At 40.2% G+C, this 23,115-nt stretch overlaps 1 protein-coding gene across 1 annotated transcript; it reads right to left on the bottom strand.

Annotated features, from left to right (window-relative positions):
- Positions 1–1,072: 1,072 nt before the first annotated feature.
- Positions 1,073–22,924, bottom strand: SLC26A4 (solute carrier family 26 member 4). The gene is made up of 20 exons (XM_042816341.1): positions 22,767–22,924; positions 21,663–21,802; positions 19,858–19,968; positions 18,091–18,281; positions 17,470–17,634; positions 14,776–14,928; positions 14,580–14,662; positions 13,484–13,631; positions 12,060–12,173; positions 11,214–11,291; positions 10,883–10,978; positions 9,362–9,468; positions 8,368–8,437; positions 7,960–8,052; positions 7,755–7,850; positions 6,580–6,810; positions 5,109–5,163; positions 4,629–4,774; positions 3,302–3,385; positions 1,073–2,680 (listed from the first exon to the last, which is right to left on the bottom strand). Exons 1-20 carry the CDS (start codon positions 22,922–22,924, stop codon positions 2,657–2,659), a joined length of 2,343 nt encoding a protein of 780 aa, XP_042672275.1. The 3' UTR covers positions 1,073–2,656.
- Between the last annotated feature and the right edge of the window lie 191 nt (positions 22,925–23,115).

Below are 23,115 nucleotides of genomic sequence, written 5' to 3'. Positions count from 1 at the left end.
CTGGCCTTGAACACCTCCAGGGTCGGGGCATCCACAACCTCCCTGGGCAGCCTGTTCCAGCACCTCACCACTCTCTCTGTAAAGAACTTCCTCCTGACATCCAAACTAAATCTTCTCTCCCTCAACTTAAAGCCATTTTCCCTTGTCCTGCTGTTATCTACCCTTTCAAACAGTTGATTCTCCTCCTGTTTATGGGCTCCCTTTAGGTACTGAAAGACTGCAATGAGGTCACTCTGCAGCCTTCTCTTCTCCAGGCTGAACAAGCCCAGCTCCCTCAGTCTGCCTTTGTATGTGAGGTGTTGCAGCCCTCTGATCATCTGTGGCCCTCTTCTGGACCCCCTCCAACAGCCCGTCTTTCTTGTACTGGGGACCCTAGACCTGTTCACAGTATTCCAGATGGGGCCTCCCAAGAGCAGAGTAGAGAGGGACAATCACCTCCCTGTCCCTGCTGGCCACCCCTCTTCTGATGGAGCCCAGGATACCATTTGCCTTCTGAGCTGCAGGAACACACTGCTGGCTCATGTTAAGCTTTTCATCCACCAGGACCCCCAGGTCCTTCTCTGCAGGGCTAAGGAAAAGCAGTACAGCTTTAAAAAAGCGATACAGGGCTTCAGAAAAGCAATACAGCCTCTGAGAAATGCTACTGGCCTTGTCCTGCTGCACACACTGGCAATTGTGCTTTATATTTCAGGTTAATACAGACTGGGGCCGTGGCCTGACAGAAGCTTTGTCAGTGATGTTGCAGAAGAGCCAAGCTCCTTAGTTACACTGCCAGGGAAGGGGGAAGACTGAAGATGGGTAGTGCTAAGAGCACACACTGTCAAGTCCCAGCCTGAGCCTCGGCATTAATGTAAATATGAAGCAAGACTTCCCTCTCAGGAGGTGCAGGTCAGTCTGGCTTGGCTCCTAAGCATGTGCCTAGTTTCAGCTCATGGAGATGCCAGTCTGGCACACAAAGGGCATTTGCCTGACAGTAAATAAAAAGGCATGTTTTCACTGGCTTGGTCTGTAACAGCAGCACCTTTGAGGATCAAACCCCCATTGCATTTGAAATGAAAAATGACACCGATTGTCATTAGAACTGAAGTTTTTTGCATTTATTAGGGAATAAAGATGTCAGTTTGATGCCTCTACCCACTATGTGAGGATCTTGTCCAATTGATTGAAATTTGTAGGTTTTTAAAAAAGATCTTAATGGAGTTCACTCAGGTCTGTAGGGCAGAATAACATACTTAGTGCTTAGCTTTTCACCTGAGATTTTCCACTAACCTTACTTGCAGCAAAAATTTTCTCAGTGCAGTATGATATCGGAAAAGTTCTCTGATGTTATCAAATAAGGAACTTAACAAATATCAACGTAAATGCCAAGAACTGGGAAGCTTAAATACTGAGGGGACATTATACCTGGACATTTCTTATACTTCTGCTATTATATATTCCCTCATTGTGCAAAGATTTGTTGTTTTTTTTGTGTTTGTTTTTCCATTAAAAAATAATATAGTGCTAAAATATTAAGGTAGCAGTCCATTTTCCATCAAACAAATGTTTCTTCATGAAATTAAGATCACTGATTTACTGCATAACTATTTTATATAGTTCTAAAATAAGGATTAAAGTTCAGCTCCCTTATCTTCTGTAAATTATTGCACTTGTGCATTATGGACTGTTAAATGTCTATACATGTCCTGCAAAAGAACAGCAGCAGTTTGATGCAGAATATTAAAAGAAAAAAATATGCTATATAAAAATAGAATCATTCATTAAACTACTTAAACTTCTATATTTCATAGTTAAAAACCTTTATACTAGGTGACATTTTGACTCTCTTACTTGCATTCAGTAGCATCCATTAAATAACCCATTAAGTACTTGAGAACTAAGGTTTTCATTGATTCAGTCTGGGTCCCAATCTATCTCTTGATGGAAGATATATAGCCAAAATCATCTGCTGTATATAGTTCATTTTAGGGAAAATCATTAATAGTGGTGCATGATTTGCTACAGTGGGCTTAATACAGAGCTAATGAACCCATATCCAAACATATTTGCTAACGAAGGTTACTGTATTCAAAGTTTTTTTTTTTTTGTGGTTCAGTGCAGTTTCCTGTTCATGTGGCTGTCACCCATTTCAGCTATCCATCACCCTGTAGCAATTTAAGGAACTGCCTGGAAAGAACAATCCAGGTATGCTTCTCAAGATGGTTGCACAAATTTTCTAGAATGGCCAAACCTTGGCCGGCTAGGACTCTCACCCTCTCACTAGACGTTGTGCAAATACATAGCAGAAGGCCTGTGATCCAAAGATCTTCAACTTCTCTTCAACTTCCGAGGGCGGAGCACAAAGCAGCTTTTCTTCCTGTGCACACTGACATACCAATGCAATGCACCTTCTGCCTGACTAGCCCCAGAACTGAATACGTTTCATAACAGTCTTCTGATTTTTTTTTCCAATGTGTCACATGGAAAGTGCTTGCTGAATCAAGGTCCAGAATACTTCAGAGATAGTATTAGCTAAAATTTGGAGAATTCTAGAGATCTGTATCATTCAGACAAAGAATCATTGTTTTCTTCAAGTGCCAAGATTGGTTTCATTGCAGAAAATGCTTGAATAGTACTGGTGCATAAATATTGCAGTAAGACGGTCAGCAGTCCATCTTCATGATGCAAGTCTGCGCATAGCCTAGTGAAACATTGAGAGGGTGGAGAGAAACAGTTAGTTCTGAGCATGCACCACTTGGAAAAATAAAAAGTTTGTGTGTATGTTAACTCCACTGGGACTATGTTCAATGCAGCCTCACTGAGGGTAACTGTGAAAGGCCTGTTTGAAGCAACTGCCCTTTGACTTGTGTCTGCATTGGACAATTCGGGAAGATGCAGGTTTGAAGACATCTGGTCCTGTGCAACTACAGCTTCCTGTAAAACGCTTAATTTATGGAAGATGTCCATTGTGTTCTAGAAGAAATGAATGGGGGAGGCTGCCTGTTATTTTGGGCTTGGATGCTTGAAGCCTTTGTATGTCCTATGCAGTCCTAGAGGTAGTCCTAAAGTGACAGAGATCGGGAGGTGTTGCACACTATTGTAAACTATAATCTGCAACATCTCAAAAAAAGAAAAAAGCCAACAACTTGAATTGCTCCGCTAAGCATTGACATCCAGGTGGCCAGGGTGGGTATTTATTTATGAAGAAGGAGAGCATTGAGGGTTTGGTTCTACAGGCCTAACAGCATGGCTAGTGCTATAAAGGAATAAAACCAGCAGTATTCTATAGATAACAGATACATTCAGATCTGAAAGTCCATACCTCTTCCTGAACATCAAGCTCATCAGCAGGCCGGATTGTTTCTGTGAATTCTATAGGTTCTTTAGATTCTTGCATGAGTGAAATCTTAGTAGAAAGAAGGAAGCATGATGAGTTACATGTTTTCTGTATTACTGACGTTGATTTATTATTCTGAATTATCTCTATATAAATTCAACAACAACAGTCTTACAAGTCTGTTGTTCACTGTTCTTTGACAAAGCTGAGAGAAATGTGTATGTTGGAAAGCTTTTGGTAATGTCTCTCTCATATTACCAGTTACAGGTTTGTAAAAATAATAAAAGCAGAATCTGTCTCTAACTGCTGTATAGCTCTGTCAAAATGTTAGTCTCTACTATGCTACAGTAAAAAAGTCTAGATCCTGGATAGTAAGCAAAATTAGCAACATTTTTCCTTATTTTTATAAGGATCTTCTCCTAGTTATTTATCCCTAATGTTGATGTTAGATACCATTTATTTGTAACACTACAATAGGGATTGTTAGGGAAGGAATTGTGGTGCAAAGAAACAAAAACACTATCAGGCTGTTTTCATAATGTAAGGCCACATCTTTAAACATCACAGGATGTTCTGTTTGTCTTGAAAACCAGAACAACTAGAATGTGCAACTAAAATGTACAACTAGAACGTGCACAGAGGAGGGCAGTAGGAATGGTCACTATCCTGGAAGAACTGCATACACTCACACGAAGTAGAATGGGACTCCAACTTTTATGAAGGAGTTATACCAAATTATTAATGGTGCTGGGAAAGAGAATAGGGAAAGATTATTAATTCCAGTTAACAATACAGAGATCCAATAGGCTTAAAACAAACACAAGGAAATGTATGTCACATAACACATGTGAAATTACAGGACTCATCTCCACAGGATAGTATCATGCCAAAATGTGTAAATAGGTTCCAAAAGGACAAGAACCAACACATCAAAGAAAACTCCACCTGTGATGATTAAAAGCAGTGGTGCAAATGCAACTTCCAGCTGAGGAAGTTCTTATGCTGCCAGATGGCAGAAGCTAGAAAAGAAGTTTTAGGATGAAGAGTTCCCCTCACATCCTGCTTCTCATGTTCATTTCACTACCAAGATCCGGGGGCCGAGAGACACACACTTTGAACAGCAAAGTATTCATGTACTACAGAAGCTGTCCAAGTTATTAGATTCTTACTTTTTTTTTTTTTTTTGTACTACATGTTCTATGTAGTGTACAGTTCTATGTCTAGTTTTCATATGTGGCGTGCTGTAAGAGAAATTGCAAGGATGAATGCTAGATAATGGAAGGAAGTGAAATGTACTACTAGATAGCCTTACCTTCTCAAATATGGGATCCTGGTTGTCATTGTATGCCATTTGATTCCGGATGTAGAGCACAGCATCATGGACAGTCAGGAAGAATATGTCTTTTCTGACAATGTCATCAAAGAAGGCACTTCGTTCCAATTGAGATATAAGGTTGTCTGAATTAAAAAAATAAAAATAAAAAAAATTGCAGGTTAATACAATTTGAAGTAATTAAATAAATGTCAAAATACATGGCTGCAGTTATTAGAAATCAAATATGCAGCCAAATAAATAACGGGCCATGTTTTTTACTTGTTAATTACTTACATTTTAATTTCCACATTTTTTTAAAATCATATTATTCCTTGCATCCCAGAACAGCCCACCATGGTTGTCAGTGTGATAATTCACATTTTTTATTAGAAAAAAACCTGCTTCCACAATCCCATCTAGAGATCCCTTCTCATCCATATTTTATTCTTTGCACAAGTGATAGATTTGAAAGTTTACCTTGAGATGAAGCGAAGTACACTCTCACATCAATTCTCTCAAACTCTCTAATAATCTAAAAAGGGTTTGCAACAAAGACACAAGTAAATGAAGTCTGTAAGGACAAAGCACATAGATGTGTATGTATGTTGATATATGTAATATATGTAATATATGTAATATATGTAATATATCGACATCTGTGCACACGTGCTTTTCATTTGTTTCTTAGCACCTTCACTCAAAATTTCATGTTTTCTTTATTCATAGTGAAAAGGAATTGCTAAACTTTGTGATACTTTAAGACCTACTAATTAAGTACCTGTCTGCTGACATGGCCAATCTTTGGCTATGTTAGTAAAACCATTCATTTTACACATGCATGCATTGCTGTTTATTATTAAAGTTCTGTTTCTGTTTTCATAATATGAAAAATCATGTCTCTTCAAGTGAGACTCTGTAGGCCTGGGAAACCTTCATTTGCCTTGAGTGATATGATACAGTCTCTCATTGGCACACGCAGTTTTTTTCTTGCAGAGGTTTTCCCTCACATAATGCACCAGATGGACGGATTCTTGGTTGAAATGGCCGCTTATGGAAAGAGTTGCATCTGTGGAACCCATAATCTCATTTGTCTCCAAAGCTGGAACTGAAACAAAACTAGGGCTGAACCAAGTCACGCCACATTCCTGAATTTCAGTTGGTTAAAATGCTATGACTGAATGCTACTCCTGGCTCCTTGATGGCAGGTGGGTCTCTGCAAAAAGCATTTTCAGAGGTGATTGCTAATTGCTACAATTTCTGCTTATTGATAATCCAGAATCTTGGTAATCTCATATTTGTTTTACAGATGGGATAAGCAGCCCCATTTAGAACTTGAAGTTAGTGAAATCAGTAATCTGAACACAGAAAGTATAATAAAAGACTAAACAGTCTGGTCCTACAGGTTGTGACTTATCTCTTCACCTCATTTTCCTCTCCCTAAACTAGGAACATCATCATTTTATGACCTCAGACTAATGTGTGAAGATAAACTAATGTTGATGATGCACTCCTATATCAAATGCAGAAGATACTAAAAAAAAAGATAAATGATAATGATTCCTTCTTTTATAGCTTAAGTAGTATGGGAGAAATAAATCTCGTGGCTAACAACTAAAACTGATGGTAAGATATTTACTACCTTTGTGTTGAGTGAGTATCATTCTGTGCCCAGATTAAAACAGGAGGCATGTGGAAAGAAAATATACAACTAAAATGTCATAATGCGTGCATACAAGGGTCCCACATTTTACAGTACTCATTTTGGAGTACCTGACCATGCAACCTCCAGATTTTTTGTTTTATTTTCACCTGAAGTATGCACATACCAATATTCTACCTGTTCCTAGTTTTAAAGATATTTTTAACAACAGCCTTCTAAAAACAACTCTTGATTTACATACTGCTGGCTAGATTAATTTCCATAGAACATCAGAAATAATGCCCTTACCGTTCTTATTGATCTCACAGCTACAATATCCAAGAAGGTTACTGCTCCAAAATCAAGAATGAGGCTGTGGATGGGCACCTTGGGGATGTTTACTTTGACTGGCAGTTCTGAATTCCAGTCTACTTGGATCTCCACTTCTTTGGTGGGAACTTTAAGATCTTCGTTGTCTTCAGGCTCCTCATCAGTCTCAAAAGCTTCATTACTAATGCCAGGCTCACTGATGATGCCGTTCTAATGTGCAGATAATATGTGAAATATATAATTTAATCACAGAAAAAGGTTTGAGCTTACAGGAAATACTTTTTGTGTGATAACTTCTGCTTCAGGAATGAATGAGAACAATATTGTATCCAAGAATTTAAAAACAAGATAGAGTGAATGAACTACCTTTTCCTCTGTGCAGTATATTTCCTTTCCTCGTTTTTACTGTGCTAACAGAGCATCTTCCTGCAAAAAGGCCACTATCAATAATAATAATAGAAAATCTTGGAGCTACTCCCTTCCTCAAAAGTTCTATTTTAATGAAACATTTAAAGACTGGTATACTGAATTCGAACCCAACTTTGAATTAGAATTACCACATATGCTAACACGGCAAAATGACTTGGTCAAAAGTTGGGATGTCACATAACAGAGCATTTAACTTCCGTCATGAAGTGGAATACATACAGAAATATTGCATTGTGAACTGAGAGCACTGGCAGCAGAATACTCATTCTGAACTTTTACCTCTGGAGATTTAGAAGGTTATCTGTACCTTTTCACTCCTGCAAGCATTTACCTACAGCAGTGTATATTCAGAGGAGGAGCTGGAAGATTATGTCTACAAGTCACTTTATCTGTGCACAAGAAGCTAGATAATAACACCATGTACAAACAGAAGTGCCAGTGCTTTTTCTGCACAGAGATAATCTGAGGTGGGGAGGGGTGGAGGTAAGATCAGGGAATCTGTCACTTCCTCTGCCGTTAACACTATGACTGTCACAGCTGCCTCCATCTTGTGGTCTGGCAATATGTGTAGTGCTCTGCTAGATGCCCTGCAGGTCCCAGTCTTTCTGCTGAAGTGATCAGTCTTCCTTCATCTCTATTTTAAAGATGAGTACAGAAGAGCTCTCAAATAATAAGCTCTAGAAGTAATCCCTTGCAAAAGAGTAGGAGGAAAAAAATAATTTTACCTTAGTAGCTTTTAACTTCCCTTTCTTGATCAGTTTTTGTATCTTCCTCAGTGCTTTGAGTCTCTTATTGTACACCCTGACTGCATCAAATCCCACCTACAGAAGAAGGATCAAAACATCAAAATGATTTAATTTCACCTAGATATAACTCTAAGGAAAACCCAAAGCAGTTAGGTAGCTCCCAAAACCATCACATATCACTTACTGTGGATTTGAGGCTTCTTTTCAGTCCATCGATGTTAGCATAAAAAATTGGACTTGAAAACTTGAGGATCTTCACACCCTCTGGTTCTACAGCCTATTGCCAAAGAATGCAAGATCAAGCAGCAAAAACTACATTGTGGCTACTAAGAAGCAGTTCAACTGTTTCAACAGTTAATTACACAGGTAATTCACACACACAAAAAATGGGATCCCTTTGCTGATTCCATTTTTAGATGCTTATAGCCCTGCATGCAATATGGACCAACCATCTTGAGCAAGATGAAGAATGTAATGCTGAAAATTATTATCATCAAGCACTCCACTTTCAAATTCAACTTGTCAGTAACTGGCAAGGCACAACTCTGTACTACACTTGTAGATCGAAAGGAAGCAACTCAGCATTACTTACACTTTTGTAGTTCTTGACCTTCTTGTAGATGTCTGTGCCAGGAATGTTCCCAAAGCCACCCCATGAAGGACTAACAGAAACAAAAAGATGGTGACAGTAAACATCATTCTTAGCCATTCAGCAGACTGAAGTGATTGCTTCACAAACTGTCACAGACACTTGTATTCTGCCTTCTTCTACCAAAATAATAGCTTCCTTTGGAAAGTCTTGTATCTTGGTTTTGTATCACTGTACTTTTCTCAGTTATACGGAAGTGTTATTTCTAAAGACATGGTACTTTCATCTCAGACATTTTTATGTAGATCTGGATGAACAGTTTGTTTCAATTGTTTCCCAAACTAGGAAGATGTATTAAAAGCACCTTATTTTTGTTTGAACGAGAAAAAAAAAAAAGAAAAAAAAAAAGACTGAAAACATGAGTTACTTTTTACTCAATGAAAACATTTACGTCATCTTCAGATTACTTAAAGCTTGTTGTCCAGTGCTTTTTCTTTGGATTTGCAAACCAAAACAGTTTGCAGCCTCCAACTAAATTTTTTAAAATTGTAGCAAATTTTAAGTTAGTGGATTTTATAACCTACCACTCTGTAGCCACTTTTGGAAGGCTCTACTTTTATGCAGTTGCTGACAGAGCAACTATACTTTGGTACTGCTGTCAATCATACTTTCTGAACTCCAGGCTGAAGGAAAGCAGGTATGTGGTATTTTCAGAAAAAAAAAACAAAGATCAAGAAAATGTAACGAGATGGTCAAATGAGATTCTGCAAAGCCAACGTTTTTCATCATTCCACTTCCACATGTTCTTAGAGCAACCACAAACGCAGTGTAATTTTTAAATGACAGCACACAAATATTGTTTTGTTCTGAAGATTTCCACTTAAAAATCTTGGTAAGCCCAAGAAGATTTTCTGCCACAAATCCCCTTCCTTTTCAGCACAGTCTTTCTTTTTCATGGTATAACACTAACGATTATTTCTGATCCTGTGTTACTTACAACTGAACTCTCAGCACAATTGTCAGCAATCCAAACAAAAGGCCAGCAAGTAATCCCAAATCAAGTCCCAGAATGATGGATGCTACACATGTAAAAACCCAGATCATCTGGAGAGGAAATAATAAAGTCTATTAATTATGACACAGTGTTCCTGGTCACTTTAAAGATTCACTACACCGGACAGTAAGAGTAGCAGAAGAATTTAACCTTGAAAATCATCAAAGCATGCTGGCAATCAGCTGACTTGCTCAGAAAAGTCTTCATCTTCCTCCAAGATACTTATTTCCATCACTATCTTATTAGACATGGTTAGCTTTTAGGAAATTACTTTTAACATACAGACGTTTTTCAAATATTTAGTTAACTCAGTGAAATTAAAGGGGATACCATGAACCATTGCATTTTCTTCTTTCTGATGGCAGCTGTTTTTACTAACCTCACTTTTAAAAATCAGAGATTAGGTGTATAGAGAGGAAAGGGGGCTCCTCAGTGAAGTCCAGGAATCAGAACTGTTCCAAGGAGAGTTATTTCATGCTAGCAGGTTGATAGCACTCTCTAAAGTCTCCAGTGAATATTCGGGCAGAACAGTTGAAGTGCACTCCTCAGTTACTCCCTGCATCACTGCCCAGGCAGAACGTGCAATGGACCTAATCCCACCCAAAGCTGAGTGCACACACTTCTTACTCAAGGAAGTGGGATCTTTTACTTACCAAGAGGACTTAAATAACTGACCAAATAAATTCAGATTTACCTAAAGCAGGTAGTGCCCAAAGACACCCGGCGGTAAAATCTGACTGTAGTAGGGACTGAATACACAAAATACTTTTCATGCAATCCTTCCTTGGGATCCACATTGAGGGGCTGTTTCACAGAAATCCCAGTGGAAGATGTCAGCATGTACTCTGAGGTAAGGTTTGTAAGAAGACTCTGTTCATATATCCCTTTGTACACCAAATGAATCCACTTTCTAGCTTGGATTCTAGGTTGGATTTTCTTGCTACAGCAAAAAAACATATTTTGTAAGGACCATCTGAGGTTATCCAGGCAAGTGGGATACTAATATAGTAACAAATTAAACATATATGCATGAATGAATAAAATGTCATCTTTTCTGGCCCATTTAAACTGTACAGAGGATCAAAGCAGAATGCTAAAGGTGGCCACCAACCATTCTTATTCTAATTTTCAAGTCCTCTAAACACAAGATTGCAGTAAACTATGGTAATCGCTATGAAGGACTTATCAGTGCACAGGCTTTCTTACTGTGGGGTATAGGAAACAAAAAGGATAAAGATAAAAATGTGTAAAACTCTAAAATGGGGATTTTTCACCTGATCTCACGGCATGTATGTTTTGAGGTCACATACAATACTGGTTTGCATTAGCAAATCTAAAGTTTCCTGACGCTAATGCTATAAAATGCTGTTGATGTAGTAGTTAGGAGAATCTTAGGTGACACTAAAAGGCGAAAGAAAAAGATATAAGAACGTTAGGGGGAAAAGAAAAAATTAGCTGACTTACAGCATCTACTTTATTCTGTTTCCACAGGCGGGGAACATCAAACACTTGCATGAACATCCCTTTCAAGTTAGCTATGACTACAGCTGCCAGCACAGACTATGAAGAAAAATGGTAAAAATGTGTTATTCAGAAGCAAAGATGCTTATTAAGATATTTTAATCTTCTTTCAGTTTTCTGTTTACAAAGTGTTCATCATTCTGCACTGCAAACCTGAACCTCCTCTGTAATCAATCAGCACAACATCTAACAGGGCTGTTATCCTGTCCATTGAAGCTAAGCGTTCGGATCTGATCAGCGCTGGTGGCTATGCTGCAGAGAACAAATACAGTACCTTTTGTAAGGGCTCCAGCAATTTCCCCAGGGCAACAATGGCAATCAAAACAATTCCAGCTGAGATTATACCAGCAACCTGTGGAGGACAGAGTGTTTATAGGAGATGAGCACATTAAGATCGTATTTTATGTTTCCAGGATTACAGAGTACTTGTTCCTAGGGCACACAAGTAGTTGGACATTACATTTCTTTAGGAACAAGGAGACCTGCCAAAATGCTACTGTGTTTAGGCATACATGGGCAATCATTACACAGTTCAGCTAACACAGAGGGAATTCAATTAAGCAGGTAGCGCAAACAGCTGCACACAAGGTAGTAGCTCTTGAGGGGGTTGAGTTGCACAGAGAGATTAAAGGAGCAGAGTCTGCGTGTCAGCTGGAAGCGGGGCTGTTGGATATCCTGCATTTCTCCACTGCTAAATAAGTGTGAGGGCTCTGTCGAACAGAGGAGGAGCATGCAGAATATCAGAAAGACGGCATGTGGGCAGATACAGCAGGGCTGCTCAGGCAAACATACAGGGGCTTAAGTATTTCACAGGCATCTGGGAGAGGACTTCCTCATGCTGAATTCCAGATGGGACAAACTCAGCGCCTTAACTGGTAATGAAATTCTGGGGCATTACGCTTGAAGGATTTTGGACCCCTAATGTCAATCTTCCTATGTAAAACTTGATTGCCCTCTTCTGGCAGAGCTACCAAAAATGATGCAGGACCAGAGCACGATCTGCTAGCTGAGATACCTGGGGCATTTTACGTGCCAGCGATGCAACCATTTTAGGATTATTTTCATCCCCATGCAATATTAAACTCACCTGGGCACAGTACTAGTAAGAAGAAGTCATTACCTGAGTCTTTCCACCAGTACTTTCTTGGACTGCAGTCCGTGAAAGAGCAGTAGTTGCAACAAAACAAGAAAAGGCACCAGAAAAAATGTTGCTGATCCCAAAGGCAATAAACTCCTGAAACGTAATTAGGTGATACTGTAAATAATGATTCCTGAAGCTGCTTTTGCAATGGAGAATGACAGTAGTTTTTGGAATAAAGTGGGTAGCACTGAAATATTGAGAAGAGTCTAGATCAGTGTCTGCCGTTAAACGCTGACACAAATTTCTCTTCTGCCAGTGTAACCACATGTGCTTAGAAACCAACACAAGACATCAGTATACTCCCCTTCATATGGGCATAGCTTAGAATAAAGGCTTTTACAGCTTATTTCCAACAATGCTAGCAAAAGTAACATTGCTAACAACTACTTTAGCATAATCACATCAACAAAAAGGACTAGTATAAATTTAACTCTGAAGTATCACATTCTACACAAGTGATTTTAATCAGTGCAACAGTCTGAGTTTAGACAAGCCTTTAATTAACACAAAACATTGTATTATTAGTGGAACTAATCAGGAGCTTAAAAAAAAAAAATAAAAAATCCACAACACAGTTTCACTGAAAACTTCTAGTTGAGCCAGAAGTTTTTCCTTCTGAACATCCCAAAGAACTCATGCTGAGTCCCAGGCAGCGTTCTCATAAGTTTGCCCCAGGGTCACAGATGCTGGCACCTACCAATGCTGGTTGTTCTGCTCAAGTGACAAGGACCCTGGGAGCTTTATGTCCTGGGATCCGGGCCATTCCTCTGCTGGGAAATGAGGCACTTGGGAGCTGCCTGCAATCTCATGTAATTGACAGAAATGCTGTTTCCACCAAGCTGAGAGAATCACAGGAGCCTTCCACTCACAACAAATGTTTAAAAATATAATTTAAGATTTGATTTTGACTCTCTCCCTATTTTTCTCTAAAATAAAGCTTTCCGTAAGCTCTAATTATAAGAGCAGGATTATAAAGTCGCATTCTTTGACGGAACAGACTGAGATGATGCATACCTACTCCTGTGTAACAGCTGTGTTCTCCATGAAAATGCTAGAAATACAGTTCCCACCACTTGCAGATCTTAACAATCTTTGAATCCATTGAGACAAAATAAACACTGGCACATAGTAGTACCAGACTGTCCTTCAATATGATTTTACTACCTGCTTTTATGATGCTATTTTAACTTATCCAGTTCACATAAGCTATTTGTCCATCATTCACAGCTAAGCCTAGCCGTTTGTATCTGAAAAATTCATAGCTTTTGGGTTTGGTTTTTTTTCAGCTATTCAAGAATTTCTGCCATCAGACTATAAATTTCTTGGAAAAATACTTCTTTGGCACTTAAGTTACTGTGAACCTTGCATTGCCCACATTCACAAACCAGTTTGGTTGTACGTACCTGGTTTCCATTAATGGCATAGTCATACTTGGTTGCATATACTTTCCCCACAGAAACCGCAATAGCATAAGCAACAATAGCAATAGAAAAGGAGGATGCTATCATCTGGGAAAACATGCTGACATCTGGAGCTTCAGGAGGCAAAAATCTAGCATTTAGAAAACACGTTAGTATTATCAACTTTGATCTAATTATGTTCTTAGTAAAGTCTGAGGTAGAGGCATGCAGGTTGCTTATAATATGAAGTGTAGTGTTTCAAGTTAATAAACAGGTGGAAACAGCCCACTGACATACAGAACACGCTTATCTAGTTCATCATAGCCAAAATCCTGATTCTTTTTCTCAGCAACAAAGCTCCCATTGTTCTCAGCATGAGAACATGATAGCAAAGTGAAAAAGTACATTTCTGAAGAATGGAATAAAGGAAATACTGAACGATATGATGAATTACATAAATATGTTAATGACACTTCATATTGTTGTTAACATACTTCAATGGAAGACCTCAAAAACATTTTATCCCCTACTGCGTTTCCACAAATTTTAATTAATCAAGGCCTGAATACCAAATGGAATGTGAAGGTTACTACTGTGAAATGCTCTGAATCTTTCAAGTGAAAGTCTCTACCAGTGTAATCCTCAGTATACTTGCTCCTATGACTATGTAAGTGACAATATTGATTGGGATAACAGCATGAATATGAACTGCAGTGGACTAACTCAGGTTTATTAGCAATTTAATCTACAGAGAAATAGAATTTCATTATTTAAAATCCTTTAAATTATTTGTTCTGTTTTCAATACACCTATATTCACTTCAGGAACACAAAACAACTAATTCTTAGACGAACCTCGTGAATCAGGTGAACATTTCTAAGCCTATTTTACAGAGGAAGAAGAAGTAGGCAGCATAATTAGGTGACATGAATGACAGGGCCAGAATTAAAACTCAGGACATCTCCAGAAGCTGTCCCAGGAATCTGACTTCCAAATTCAGATTACAGCTTTCAGTATCTCTTTTATATCTTCTATCTTATCACTGTCATTGTTAGCCAATTAAAATAATACCTATGTCCCAAAAAACAAAGGCACTCACCCTCTTGGAATGTTCTTAACAATGCCTGCATTATATTTTTTTTCCAAGTCAGCAGCATATGAAATGCCAGTGGCTACTATTGTCTGTAATCAAACAAAACGAGTTTTAATACTTGAAAAGGTCTTGTTCTTCTGTAGCCAGTCCCACCTATTTCAGCTACTGTCAGTTTGGTTTTTTTTAGTGCTCCTTTGCTTACCACAATAACTTCTATTGGTATCGGTATAGGAATCTTGTGTTTGAATCGGTCGTTTATTTCTTTAACTACCATGCAGACAAAAATGGTGAGCAGTCCAGCAATAAGATCTGCAACGTTGGTGGTACCAATGTTTTCAAACGTTTCAACGAGAGTCTGAAAAATAAAAGTTACAACATGTGCACTTGAAATATGTGAAAACACACCAACACTCACAGGGCAGCCCAGGCAGATGGGGTTTTGGAGGAGGTCAAATGTTGCCTGCTCCTTTGCTCAAGCCTGGAGGAGTTTGAGGATGACTTTGTCTGATGAACTATCAAACTGCTACACAATTAGTGGCTGGATGTTGTGGTGTTTTTAACAGAAAAACTGTAAACTGGGCTTCTGCTTCCTGTTCTTTAGAAAACTAAGGCTTAATAGCAAAAGCTAAACCCTACCTGTGTTTTACCTCTATCTTAGAGGAAAGATAGGAAGATCTGTAATTTCCTCCCTTTACAAAAAGCAAAAGATCCTCTTTATTCAAATGAGAGCAAAACTCTAATTGCTGAAATGCCCAGTGCATAGGGCGTGCATTACAAATTCCCAGTCTTCATTACTGACACCCAGGCAATGAGCACGGCAGCGTGGATCCCACCCGGCTGCGGCAAGTCCTGCATTTGAGAAAAGTGGTTGCAAAGCCTCACCTTGTGGTGTGTTAACCCTGTTCCCAACAGAAGTCAGCTTCAGGCTGGAGCACTCGCAGCTGCAGAACGACAGGCAGCTCCCTCATCTACCCTTCCTATGTCCTTGCTTGGTCCCATTGTTTATAGCAAACAGCAGTCTGCGAAGCTGACATTTATGGCTGTACAGTGTTTATACAAACACGAAAAAAAGTATTACTTCTAAGTGTACAGAGAAAACAGGAAGGGCTGATCAGAGAAAACACACCAATTGGAGGTTCTCCCATCTATCTCCTCTCTGCTCCTAGGAGGTGATTCTCACTCGGCACTTACTTCCAAGAAAATCTGACTATTCTATGCACAGTGAAGAACAATCTGGTGGAAAAAAGGTTCCAAATAGACTTCTTGCCTCCTGGCAAAGGGAGGACTGCAGCTGCGGTACCACTTCCATCACAATAAAAACTCCTTGGTTTGAAATAAAACACTGAAGTGCATAAGTAGCTATGTTTTCTAAGCTAAAGGAGAACCCTTCCTGAAGCAATGAATCAGATGTCTCTTTTTTTGAGAGGCACTTCTTGCCTGTTGTAGTGCTTACCACTAATCCCATTCTTATTACATGTCTGCCTCTGCCATATTTTACAGGGAAACAAGGGGCTCCTAGCTGGAGGTTATGAATTCTGCCAATGTCAGATGCTCAGTGCTGCAATTTGTTACACACCACTGCTGAGGCAGGTCCAAGACTTGTTGAAGCTGACATAACAAGTCTCTGGTTAAGCAGACCAGAAATCACGATTTATTTGCTCTGCACACATCTGCAAACACTTCCACCCAGCTCACCTACCGGAATGCAGAAGCCCCGAGCTTCAGCATAAAAAGTCAGCACTCCATACAGGCTTGCAGGAAGTGCAAGAGCCATGTAATTCTTTTTCAAAAGCACTTTCTACTAGATGCACCAACCTTCAACAACCATTAAACAAAAAACAACAACAAACAGAGAGAAAAACTTGCTGGATCAATTGTCCATCATTGTGTGTGTTGTGCTGTGTCTTATCTAATTTTCTATTGCTTGAGGGAAGAGTTTTCAATGGTTAAAGGGCCCATAAAATAATATCGTTTTTTTCCAAGTACTCCACCAGATTTTTTTTTCTAAATATTTTTCTTGTTATTTGCAATCACATTCAGACTACTTTTACCAATATAGATATCTAACACACTTTTTCTTGCCTGGTTTGTCTGAACAGAAATATAAAATCTGCCAGTAACTTCTCTGTTCTACAGCAGTCTCTTTTAGAAATCTGTTATTCTAATGCAAAGAGCTATGGAAGATCTAAAATACTGTGCACCTGAACAGCTTAACGGCAACGTCAGTGAAAGAACTCTCAATAATTTCCCTGGGGAAGGAGATGACTCTGTAATACGAGAACCTCTAGGAGTTCAGTATTCCTGTAACACGGCCAAAACGTTTCTCCATTTGATCATTTCCTCTAAGATTAACAAATGGAGTTGCGACAAGTTTTAGCCTCACCTTAGCTAACCAGCAGGTACCTGGCCACGGGGTGCAAATCCACATCCTTCTGTAGATAGTCACAGATATGGCTACAACATGAAATGGAAAAAGATGCCTTTGACCAGGATGGTTTAAGAGGCTGGGGACTAGTCAGCTTTGGGAGCTTCCCATTAAGACAAGAGGCATGGGCTGGGAGGGAAACAGCCTCCAGAAGTGATAACGCAGAGAAGAAAAACTGTTTTGCTGCATAATTATTTTTAAATTTTATGTGAAAAAGAATGCTCTGCCCGAAATAGACTATGTCATGACAATTAGCCTGTTATGATCTGGGAAAGTAAGACAACGGCTCTTGAGAGCCACACAGCTATAAATGAACACCTGCAGATCTTCCTGAGAGTGAGTGAGAACTAAATGAATGCCCCACAGTTACACAGATACAAGAAGCACTCCTGTATGAAATGGAAGCAGAAGATAAATAATTATGCAAAAATTCTGGCACAAACCCAAAACAAATTATAAGGGTATACTTACATATATTATGGAAAGGACACCATTATAGTTTTTAGTTGAAACATTTAAGACTATTTTCAACTGTGATACGAACACTTGAAAAGCAGCTGCAGTTGTGAATCCCCCAACTAGTGGATCTCCGAGGTACCTCACAATGAAACCAATCTGAAAAACTCCAAATGCCACCTGGAAAAATCATGAAGAGTAACAGCTTGCTAAGCAGTACGATCTAAACTATTATTTGGCAATATCTTAAGTTTCACTCTTTTATTTTTGTTGAGGTAGTCTTAAGAGCATCTTCCCCCACTGAAGATTAATGTAGCTTAACATCGTGCCATCCAGGGAAAGAAAGGACACCTGAAGAGCTGTGTGAAAGGACGCTCCATTTAGTTTCATGCAGGTCTGTTGGTCTCCAATCACAATGCTATTCTGCTGTTTGTGCTCCCCATCATGCTGCCACCAACTTTGCTCAGGGTAAGAATAAAATCCCAAAAGCTCTCCAGAGTTTGAGAAGTCTTTTCCTCATTTATGTGTTTTACTACAGGAAAAAGACTCGCTGCCATGGCATGTACTTCAGTGGTGTATGTTTTCCCATTAAAATTAAAGCAGTATCAATTTGTGTCCTCAAGACAACTATTTTACCTGTAAAATTCCAACCAGAAATGTGAGGGTGCTGGCAATCAGCACTCTCTGGGCATCTCTGGAGTCAGTGTCTATCAGTATCTCAGTATCATTAGTCCCTGTAGCATTACTGCCATCTATGAGAAAATTGTCATCAGGGGCCATGCTCAATACAACTGATCCCACCATCAAACTGACTACAGGGAATGGACCTGTAATGACAAACAGAACATACTGAAGTTTAATATGCATCAAAAGGAAGCACTTATCAGACTAGACAAGAAAATTCTAAATCAGAAATATAATTTAATATTTTAACTGGGGTACATTACTCCATAGGAGAAAGAGGAGGAAGAAAGGGCCAGAATCCACAGCACTGCAAAAACGACACAGAGATACAATTCCATCCTGAACAAAACTGTTATACACAGAGGTTCAGTTTCGTGTTTTGCTCATGCCAATTTAGGGGTATAGCAAGGCAAAACAGGGTGGCATATCCTGACCATCTCCCTTGTATCTGCATCAGCAGTTCTGTGGCCCAGCACCACTCACAAGAGAAACTTATCCATCTGAAAACAACGTTTTGATTCACTCTTTTTTCAGACACAGATAGGTTCAGCTGAATGAATGCACTGGTGCAGATTGCCACATGGCTGCATGGTCAGGAATCCAGCACAACAGTGGTGGCAGGAAAAGACACTGGGGGAAAAGATTGCCCTTTTTGGCAGTAGTTTGGTATTACATCGGCTTAAGATGACTGAAACTATACTTCGGGCAAGATACAGAGATAGTAAATGATCATCATGTCAGCAAAACACAATCTAAAAGCAATCAGATTTGCTGTAGTTTTTACTAAAATTATACAGAAAAGGAAAACATCATAAAATGTCTTAAAGAAGGATAAGTTAATTTTACAGATAAAGAAAAGTACACTTGACAAGTAAGCATACTGGAGAAAGTATAAAAACGAGTGGAAAACGTAGGAAGTAGAGATGTCAACATAAGTAGAGAAAAGAGTTCAGAGCTGGAGAGCAGAGGTGATCTGGTGGGTGGAAGACAGAAAGTAGAGACAACATGCAGATGTATTTGATTCCACAAAGAAAGTTAATGAGAAACCATAATATCGTGCCAAAGCTTTGTGAGAGAAAAACAATCCAGCATTGGTGGATGTGAATGAGGTAAGGCTCTATTTGTTAGAGGGGAGAAAAAGACAATTCGGTGATCAAGCTGTAACATATTTTAAAAATGAGAACTGACAGAGAAAAAGTATTTTAGAGAAAGTATTCAGAAGGAATCAATGAGGTTTACCCATAGCCTTGATGTGAGGACCTAGAGCGAGGCTGGAGTAGAAACACAGGTTCTGGGTCTCCGCGACAGGCAAGAAGGTGATACTGTCCACAGTGATCAAAAAGGATGTAGCAAGGAAGGCTTGTGGAGAAGACTAAGAGATCTGTTTTAGCCATCTTGAGCTTTAGCTGATAGACTAAATGTCTCTTCTTACTGCCCAATGAGGCAGACTTTATCCTGTAATTTCTGGCATAGTGTAGCCAAAGACAAGATTTAAACTTCAGCATAAATGCAAGCAAAAGGCATGCGTTGGCACAACTGAAGTTAGCTGTCTGTACAGAGAAGAAATAAGTCTTAAGTCCCCCAAGCCCACCAATAATAATATTCAGCACAACCAATATGGTTTAGAAAGTATCTGTCTTATATGAAATAGTAATATTCACAGTAAGAATTAACATCTTGTAGTAGTTAATTTACTGTAACTTGAACATATGCGGTTACCAACTGATATGTGTCTTGATGTTCCCAGGAAAAAGTATGTCAGGATGGGGAAAAAGGCAGAATAGAGGCCATATCCAACAGGAACTGCCACCAGTAAAGCATATGCCAAACCTGAAATGATACGTGAACAAAATACCGCACTTAAAATCACTCAGCAAACTACTATCTTGTCTAGAATGGACTTTCAGGAGGATTTGTTCCGTTTATCCAGGGACAAATTAGAATGTTTTTTGATCTGTAAATCAGTTGCAGATACACACGTAAGTACCAGTGACTGTAAATGACTGTACATCCCACATTAGTACTTAGATGAGTTACTACTGAAAGATGTGCCTATATCTGCGTAAGTGGCATAAAGCATTGTCTCAAATGTGAAGTTCAAGCAGTCTGCCTTTGAGAAACAAGTGAGAAACTGAAATGCTCAATTTATAGATAGAATTTTCAAGCATACTCTCTAAATTATTGTACTATACCAATAATGATTCAGAACACTCACCCATCTGAAAATCAGGCCTTTGTCTTTTTGTCAGGTATCAGTTCATGAACTTAATAACCAAAAATAAATCACCCAAATTTAAGAGATTTGATCCTCTGATCTTCTCACTTAGTAAACTCAAGCAACTTGCCAACTTCAACACAGCAAGAGAAGAAAAGGAGGATGTTATCAGTATCAGGTCCTTTAGCTCCTATTGCAGACTGTAATATTCTGCATTGATAACACAAAACTATGGCAGAGCTCAAAAAGGCTGAAGACCTGGTTGTGCTGCTAGGCGGGTGGGAGGTCTTCAAGTGACATTTAAAACTGCTGGAAGTTAGGGATTTGGGGCATTTTAGGATCCCAAAAGACTTTTTTTTTTTTTTTTTTTTTTTTTGCAACCATTTTGGTCAGTTTTCCCAGTATCTGATGATTTGGTATTTCAGAATTATAACATTTATATTTTTAAATCACAGAGTTCGTACCACTTCTCGTCTGCCTTTCTAGCATGCTCCAAGGCAAGAGGCAGTAAGGAATACTTGCATTTGGCAAGGAAGCAAAGTACTTTTTCTTTATTTCAGTGTAGTCTCTCCAATCTTTGCCTACTTGTGTAAGCACCCAATTTCCACTGAGGGAAAATGTGAGATCAACACAGTTTACTTCACCTGCCCCAGTCCTGAAGAATTGTCAGCAACACTGAGTTGAAAGAAATGAATGTGCTGGCTGACAGCAGGGTTACAGCTAGACCTGCTTATGAGAAGGGCACCACGTTAAGCCCAACTTTACTAGCATAGTTTCACAAATTACTGCTTATTTCTGCCTCTTTTCTACTTGTCCATCTGCTGAGTGCTTCTCTTGTAAACCATGTACTGTAAATATCCATCAAGTTTATCACTTCTTAAATGTGAATACAGCACCACGTACCTCAGTGAGGACTGTTTTCTTGCAGACACCCAAACAATCCTGTGAGTAACATTTCAAAGGAAAGCACACGTCAAGACTGCACTATTTGGGGGGCATAATTCGGTTTTCATAGGCAGCTGCAGAAGAACTACAGGCTCATGACCTAACTGATCCATCACAACATAATTAAAATTACCAAAATATTTGAAAAAATGTTCTTTGAGTAAAAAGATGGGGTAAAAGAAGTTAATTACATCTTGATGGCATATCAAAGGAAGTTCAGATCTTCTAGCCAGGCAGAGAAAAAAGGGCTAAATCAAAAGCTTTAATTATTTATTGATAATACCTAATATCTAGTATTAAATAACAAGTCTCAGATTTGTAATTCCATCTGCGTAACATCAGAGAGCCGTGCGTGAGGGCGTACCTTGCAGGGTGGCAACGAGGCCAGTGCTGACCCCTGAGATGATGTCATTGACCAACCACTCCTTCAACCGGTAGTTGGGAAGCCACTCCAGGATGGGCAGGAAGGACTTGGTGATCCTGAAGGCCTTTTTTCTTGAACAGCTGTGAGAAAACAAGTTATGCACAGACTGCACGGAGCTGCAGTCTGAAAGGAACCAAAGAAGAATGACAGAAAGACACCCTGACAGAAAGCATCCAAGAAAGTTCATAGAGTCATAGGGTCATTTGAGTTGGAAGGGATCCTTAAAGGTCATCTGGTCCAACTCCTGTGCAGTGAACAGGGACACCTACAGCTCGATCAGGTGCTCAGAGCTCTGTCAGAACCCAGAGCCTGACACTGAATATCTCCAAGGACTGGGCATCTGCTACCTCTCTGGGCAGCCTGTTCCAGTGCCTCACCAACTCACTGTAAAAAAATTTTGTATGCAGCCTAAATCTCCCCTCTTTTAGTTTGAAACCATTTCCCCCTGTCTACCACCACAGACCTTGCTACAGAGTCTGTCCCCTTCTTTCCTATATCCCCCATTAGATACTAAAAGGCTGCTCTCAGGTCACCTCACAGCCTTCTCTTCTGCAGGCTGAGCAGCCCCAGCTCTCCGCCCGTCCTCACAGGGTGGTGTTCCATCCCTTGGACCATTTCTGTGGTCCTCAAGTTCTGACAGAAAGCAACCAATAAATCTTTGGCATAAAACGACCCAGAAAGTCCTGACACAAAGTAGCTGCAGAAGCTGTGACAGAAAACAACCAAGAAAGTTTTTCCGAGAAAAAACAACCAAGAAAGCCCTCAGAGAAACCGACAGGAAGAAAAACAAACAAGAGGGGCTATACATGCTTTACTATACATGCTTCAGGAGCCAGAGGTGGTTTCTTCCAGGACGAGGCACCTGTCGGTGCCCCAAACTCCTTGGGAAGCGCCGCGTGCGGCTGTGCCCACGCGCTTCGGTGCGGAGAAGCTGAGCCGCGCAGTCGGACGCCGGCAGCACCGCGCCGCCCCTGCGGTCCCCCTAGAGGCTCCCACAGCTCCCGGACCCGCGGAGGAGCGCGGCCGCCGCCCGCCCACACCCACCTGCAGACCGCCCGCGCCCGCTCAAGGAGCGTGGGAGGCGGCGGCGGCGGCAGCCGCTCGTTCTCCTCCTGGAAGCCCGCCTCGCTGTAGATGGGCCGCGCCACCACGTAGTGGCTGAGCTCCGCCAGCGGCTCATCCGCCCGCACGCCCGCTGCCATGGCCCCGCCTGAGGTGGCGGACGAGCGGATCCCGCTCCCGCTCCCGCTCCGGCACCCCCTGGTGGCACGGCTCTGCACGCGGCCCGGCCAGGCCCCGCGGTGCGGCGCTGTCCGCGTCCTGAAGCGACGAGGCCCCACCGCCGCCTCCACATGCGGCATTTATACTGCCGGGAGCGTTTATTTATGGGGAG

This window comes from Centrocercus urophasianus, unplaced genomic scaffold (assembly GCF_019232065.1).
Source record: "Centrocercus urophasianus isolate 14NV4802_14NV808 unplaced genomic scaffold, USGS_Curo_1.0 seq_15, whole genome shotgun sequence".
In the NCBI taxonomy this organism is placed as follows: Eukaryota; Metazoa; Chordata; class Aves; order Galliformes; family Phasianidae; genus Centrocercus; species Centrocercus urophasianus.
This window is presented reverse-complemented; position numbering and strand designations above follow the sequence as displayed.